At 44.8% G+C, this 7,208-nt stretch overlaps 1 protein-coding gene across 1 annotated transcript; it reads right to left on the reverse strand.

Annotated features, from left to right (window-relative positions):
• Positions 1 to 850: 850 nt before the first annotated feature.
• Positions 851 to 1,708, reverse strand: LOC145983842 (uncharacterized). Its single transcript, XM_083116886.1, has one exon. It carries the CDS (start codon positions 1,706 to 1,708, stop codon positions 851 to 853), a length of 858 nt encoding a protein of 285 aa, XP_082973012.1.
• Positions 1,709 to 7,208: the final 5,500 nt, after the last annotated feature.

The following is a 7,208-nucleotide window of genomic DNA, read 5'->3' on the forward strand; positions in this document are numbered from 1 at the left end:
GACTATTCCGCTTTCGCCGCCACTTCGGGGTCCATTAGCAGGCAATGTATCGGACATGAACACACCTCTGAAGTTTATAACGTTGAACAATTCAGCTAGAGACTCAATATCTTCGTTTGAAAGGGGCACTTTTTTTAAGGTTGAATTTCTTCAACGCTGCTGCGGTGGTTTGTTTCTTTGTTCTTCTTCTCTTCAATCCGGAACCAGTAGCGTTCATCTTGCTTTCCACGGCGAGGTTGTGTCTTTTTTGCTCTTCGAGCTCTTTTGTGTTCTTCTTGGCATCGATCACGGTTTTCGCGATCGCGGCACTGCCACCTGCGAGACTTCCCACGGCTCCGAGAGCAGCGAGGATCGCGGGAATGCTGAAAATGAAACCTCCCTGCTTTCTTGACCTAGACTTTTGCATCTTGCTTAGCTGTGGCCTGCTGAGAAGGAGCTTCATCCCGTGTCCCTTCTTTAAACATTTGTTTTTCTTCTCGCGTTGCTTCTTCGTGAGTATAGAATCGATGCCCGAAACCTTTTTGAGTTCCGAGTAAGGGATTTGATAAGCCACTCCTTTCGGACGCATTGCGAAGAACTCCTATTTTATTACTCGTATGTCTGTTTATTTACTTACTGCTATCCGTAAACTGCATTCTGCTTCAGCTGCTGCCTTCTTTTCTCTCTGTGCCAACCCCAAGACCAACATTGGGATAGTGTAGGAAAGAACAATAAATGGAGTGAAAAGGTTTTGGTGATATGAGACTGCTGTTTATTTCAGCAAAAAAATAGATGGATGCCGGAAATGAAGTGAATGAAAAAGTATTTACAGAAGCGTGTGAAGTGGATTTGTTACAGGATTAGAATTAGTCTAATTACAGTTATTGCATGATTTGCACTTCTCTCCGATTGGTGAATAGCCCCATTGAACGGTGTGAATGCCGCAGTTCAAAACTTTTCTCTTGTCGTCCTCTGCATCCAACGCCACTTTGTTCAGTTTCACGGTCTTCACATCATGGTCTATGCTCTGGAACCTCCTTTCTTCCCGCAGGATGGGGAGTTTCTTCTTCAGGCATTCGATGTAATCCTCGACGTTTAACTTCCCCTGAACAGTGCTTTTCCCAACTCCCTTGGACTTCTTGATGGTGGCGACGGTCGTTCTGATACAATACGATTTAGCCTTGAGTCCCACGAACTCTCTGATGATCTCACCGTTCATTTCGTCCTTCATCAATCCGGGAACTATCTTGTTTCTTGGCAAAATGTTGTAGGGGTTCGGTTGTGGATAGCCCGAAGTGTCGAAATGTTCCTTCAATTCGGTTGTCATGCCCCTGTACGGATCTTCCTTCATCACATAAACGAAACTGTCCGTATCCATGTAAGCAATCTGGATTTGATTTTTGTATCGTGGCTTCATGATGTTGTAGTGGAACTCGTACATTTGCAGTTTCGACAGTTCGAGAATTGCAGCCCCCACGTACGTCGGTTTGTTGAACGTAATGCAGGATTTGTCAAGATGAAGCAACGTCAGGTTCTCGTTGAAAATTTTCCTGCTCTTGAAGCGTGGGTTGGCAACCCACTTCATGCATTTTTTTTCGTCCGAAACTATCTTGACGTCCTTGTATTTCCTTACATTCTCCATTGTTTTTCCGTAGATGGCGTTGTTCATCAGTTTATACATATCCTTATCCAGGTCAGATGTCGCCACCTGCCGCTTCTGGGTGTTCATGTTGATGTAGGGTTCCAGCCATTTGCCCTGCGTGAATTTCAAAACTCTGTGCACTTTAGTTAAAACAAGACCCTGCTGGAGATAGAATTTCAGCAGTTTGCAGTGCACTACGTAATGATCCTTCCTCTCCAACGTCAGAAGCAGTTTTGGTTGATTGGAGCGAGGAGGACATTTTAGCTCAGGCGCCAGAGGAAAATCCGAATGGAGCTGGTGCAATTCTCAAGGATACTCCAAGTCTACCTCCGCGAAGTATCCTGTCGATCCTTCAAAATTATCCTCTTGAAGCAGATGTTTCAGTCCTTCTTCGGTGATGTCCGACCACTCGAAATTAGACTGTGGCAGCTTCTGCGTCATCGCATAACCATACAGGTTGTTGGCGTCCAAGTATATTATGTAGCTGGACTCCTGATTGGGATCGTGCTCGTCTCCCATGTACTCGTTGTTTGCTTTCGCATGTCTTAAACAACATTGCACGATGCCGCCCCTGATACATTTCTCGATGAAAAGCTGCATGTCGCATTGATCTTCCGCGAAAAGTTGCAATCGAATGCTACTGGAATACAACATGGCATTCCAGGTGAATCCCGGAAGACTCACGAAGTGCGCAGGGTCGACTTTGTAATCACGAATAGCGGTTTGACGAAACGCTTGGAGCACGTCGAATAGGAGAAGCACATAGAATACCCCACTCTTCTGATTGACGATCAAATTTTTTGTTGTTATCACTTTCCTGGATGTTGGGGAAGGTTTGGTGATGCTGGTGGCTTCTTTCGACGAACCAGACCGTTGAATACATCTTTGTTTATGCCGACTTAGATTGGACTTGGTTTGTGGGATATTACAGAAGGGACAGTGAACTTGGGGTTCTTTCGTCTTCGGAACTGCAGTGGATGTGTCTTGTGACTGCGACATTTTTCTGCAACAGAGAAAGCCAACTTTCAGGGATATGCAATAGGCTATTATATACATATTGGGCCATTGTTTTGATTCGAATCTGTAAGTAAACAGTAAGAAGCATCAAGATGCCGAACAATATCTTCGGCCACTCCAGAGGCGGCACGGATACCGAGCCACCCGACAACACTGAAATTCTGAAACTCGACCAACGAGTAAAGAAACTTCGCAGCGACCTGCTGACTCTCCAGAACACTCTGTCCTTGAGCCTACAAGATGAGATCACAAGTCTGCAGAAAACATTAGTGGATCCGATCCTGAAGATCGAAGCGGAATTCAAATCACTGTTCGCCAAGTATGCTGATTTAGCATCCTTGGAAAGTTTGAGCAGCATTCAGGAAACAGTGAACAACCTGCGAGAGGAATTATCTAACCTACAAAAATCCAGAGACATTATTCAACTAAAAACTAAGTTTGAGGAACAGGAAACAAACATCCAAGCTAGCTTGAGCGAACTTCAAAATGTTATTTCTAATATTAAGATCCAACTTGAAACCAACCCTGCACCCGAAGACATACTTCTGATCAATCGAACAGTGGCCGATCTACGAAACGAACTCGGTAGTTTTCGGGATGAGATCCCGTCTCTGATATCCTTTGCAGAACTTGAAAACTCGGTGAAAAACATCAGGGAGAAACTTCAAACCGTCGAAGAAGCCATTGCCAACTTTCCTTCGTCCGAGGAACTGAAAATTATAGGAAAGTCTGTGGCCAACATCAAACTGCAACTCGAGACGTACGAGGATTTCGGTAAAATCCAAGGCACCGTAAGCCACATCGAGGACACTTTGTCGACCATGAGAACTGATCTATCGACCGTGCAGGAAGCTTTGGAATTGAAATTGCCAGGCATAACGGAAACCCTGACCACCGTTCAACAGCAAATTGCCAAGCTGGAAAGCCTTAACACCGAAACCGAACTTTCACACTTCCATCACCTGATCGATGACATACAGAGCAAGTTGGAAACACTGCAGCAATCAACCCCTACACAGGACGACATGACGCGACTCCGGGATGCGCTGGGTACGGTAGCCGACGCCAGTGAGCTGGACGCCGTGAGAAAAGCTTTGACCGCGCTGCAGAATACAGTCGTCAACTTACCAACATCGCAGAAACTGAAAGCCGTGAAGAGGACAGTGAATCGTTTGCTCAAATCCGAGGACGTGAAAAACATTCAGATTGAAATCATGCAAATTCGAGACACCATCGCCACGATGCCCACTAACCAGAACGTCAACGAGCTGCACACTCTGTTCGCAGAAATCAGAAATCAGGTTCACGACCTCGCGACACAAAACTCCAAACTGAGGCTCGTCGAAAGCTTGCAGCAAATCATCTCAAACCTGAAACTTCGAATCGATGACGTGGAGACCGGTCAAGAGTCTGCTTTGGCTGATTTTGCCGACAAGCTTCGCGAACTGAACGAACACTTCAAGCAACTTCGCGTGGAAATCAAGATCAAACCTTCTTACGACAGCATCGTTAACCTCTTCAGCGAACACCTGGAGCCCGTACAGAACAAACTGGACGACGTGCAGGAGGAACTGCGAGCCAACGTCGGCAGCCTGAACGTTAGCCTCGACAACTTAAAATCGACAGTCGTCCTAGAGATATTCAGCATCCCAAATCGAGAATTTCCGTCCCCTTTCAATCCACGAAGCAAACTCTACATGCTCACTCCTGTCAAAGCATACCATCAATTTTACCTCAGGGGAAAACTTCAGTTTGTCAAGATAACTTACTGGTCGCTACTGCGAGCCCTTCACTATCCGACTATGACTGTGACGAATATAGGGGACGAACCTAAAGTGCGCAATGTAGAGCTGGTTGATTTCACACACCCCCGAAAGTGGAGAGACTTCATATGCCGAGGATGCTTCGCAAATCATAGACATTCAAGTCGGTGATAAACTGTATGTAGAGAACCCCACGCTCTCTCCAGCACAAAATCCCATCGTCATCGTGTTCCTTTTCTCACACGACGTTCAGTAGAAGCAAGTAAAATTTTGTTATGTAAACTTATTAAAGATTAAACGAGACTTTCCTGATTAGCACAAAAATACACTGATATTGTGCGATCACGAGATAATTTGAGTTAATGATATGCAATGTAAAAGTAAATTCCAAGTTAACTCGGGTTAATAAAGCAAGTATAGCTCGACCACAAGGAAAAAAAATCCCCTCAAAAGCGTTCGCACATCTCCCCTGCCGTTATCGGTGCTCGGGGCAGACTTGAAAAAAATCGGGAGATTGTTTCTTGGGAAACCAGAAGATCTGCTACAAAATCCGATGATCTAATAGTAGCGGATGAACGACCTTCTCGGGGGGCGACATAGGCGTGTGCACTGGGGGGGGGGGGGGCAAGAGGATGTCTGCAGATTTTTTCCAGAGAGAGGGGAAACAATGTATTTTTTATCAGGCGAGTAAACGAGGCATATTACCCCGTATAATGTTGCACTCTCAGGAAACACCACTTGAGTTTGAAATTATCACGTTTCCACATCCCTATTATAATAATGGATGTAAATTACTGTAACTGAAATCAACTGAATTTTCGGGTGGGATAAAATACAACCATCTAAAAATAGTAATGTACATGGATGTCCGCAGGATTTTTTCCAGGCAGGGGGCCAAAGGAAGGTACATTTTCTCCAATAATAGTGTTGCCCCCTCAAAAAACATTGCTTAAATTTCAATGTATCATATTCATGCAATAATTAACACACATTATTGCAGCTGAATTGAAAGTATATGTGAATGCCCATGGTAATGTAGTAATAGTAATAAAATAATAATAATGTCCTAGCACATCGTTTGGCATAATTTCACAGTTCAAGCAGCACTTTTCATGGCTGAGTGGAGTTCCACTCTCCCCTCCATGTTCAAGTAAGGTGACCAGGAAACTTGTTTTTGAGCAGGCCGTCGGAGGTACCATAGCAATAGTTTATTGTGGAATCCTACCGAGAAAACAATAGGTCTGGCAACACTGACGTTGGCCGCTTTGAAGGCTCCTTCCTCCTGTCTTTTTCCCCACCCGCCAGCGCGATGGGGTCTGCGCAGGTTTCTTTCCTTGTGGTTCCACTATAAAAACATAATTGCTGTACTTACCTCTGTTGCAGTAAAGCTGTTCTTTCTCCTTCTTGCGAAAGTTTTCATGCAATTGAACACAACGTGCACCACAAGCACATATAGATCTCAGTCACTAGAGTTAATACAGCAAAAATGTCACTAACAATTCACGGCAGGAATGCTGTTAATATAGTCACTCGGTCACCTTCTCGCTAAGCACTGCGAAAAGTCGAGGCGATGTATGGCGTGGTAGGAAACGATATCGATCCGTCTAGGAGTTGACCTACATACATCGTTCCGTCTTGCTCACACAATTAGAGGAAAAGAATCGCGTAAGTAGCATTAGCGATGACTCCTATACAAATATTTTTACTGGTAAAGATTTTCTTTCGAAAGCATTTTTTCCCTTGCATAATTAACCACAAACAGAAAAGAGGTTCATCGGTAGAGGAAATGCTGGAATTTGTATTGTTTCTTTGTTTTCGAAAGCATACTTCATCCCCTGAAGAGCACTCGTTTTGATTTGTTAGCTAAATTTAGCTTGCGGCTCAAACAATGCATGATAGAATAAATGTTGCCAACTCACTAGGTTAGTTTAACTCGTAAAATATTGTGGTGAAATGTTGATGGCAGAGCTGCCAACGCTGACAGTGAGGCTAACATACACCGTGAACTCTTGTAATAAACGGCTACGCAGAGTTGCCAACTCACTAGGTTAGTTTAACTCGTAAAAATATTGTGGTGAAATGTTGATGGCAGAGCTGTCAACGCTGACAGTGAGGTTAACATACACCGTGAACTCTTGTAATATACAGCGTAAAAGGCTACGGTTCGCTACTACCCTATAGGCGCTTTCCCGTGAAGGTACTGGGTTAACCGTGAATGTACTGCTCTATAGGCGCTTTCCCGCGAAGGTACTGGGTTAACCGTGAAGGTACAGCCCTATAGGCGCTTTCCCGTGAAGGTACTGTTTTAACCGTGAAGGTACTGCTCTATAGGTGCTTTCCCGTGAAGGTACTGGGTTAACCGTGAAGGTACTGGTCTATAGGTGCTTTCCCGCGAAGGTACCTTAAAATATACAGCGTAAAAGGCTACGGTTCGCTACTGCTCTATAGGCGCTTTCCCGTGAAGGTACTGGGTTAACCGTGAAGGTACTGCTCTATAGGCGCTTTCCCGTGAAGGTACTGGGTTAACCGTGAAGGTACTGCTCTATAGGCGCTTTCCCGTGAAGGTACCTTAAAATATACAGCGTAAAAGACTCCGATTCGTCCAAAATTACCGTGAAGATACTACCCTATAGGTGCTTTCCCGTGAAGGTACTGCGTTAACCGTGAAGGTACTGCTCTATAGGTGATTTCCCGTGCAGGTACTGGGTTAACCGTGAAGGTACTGCTTTATAGGCGCTTTCCCGTGAAGGTACTGCTCTATAGGTGCTTTCCGGTGAAGGTACCTTAAAATACACAGCGTAAAAGGC

This window comes from Lepisma saccharinum, chromosome 2, assembly GCF_977018435.1.
Source record: "Lepisma saccharinum chromosome 2, izLepSacc3.1, whole genome shotgun sequence".
Taxonomy (NCBI): Eukaryota; Metazoa; Arthropoda; class Insecta; order Zygentoma; family Lepismatidae; genus Lepisma; species Lepisma saccharinum.

Excerpts from the sequence above, each read along its gene's own strand:
- LOC145983842 (XM_083116886.1), bottom strand. The coding sequence starts at position 1,708 with ATGAACACCCAGAAGCGGCAGGTGGCGACATCTGACCTGGATAAGGAT.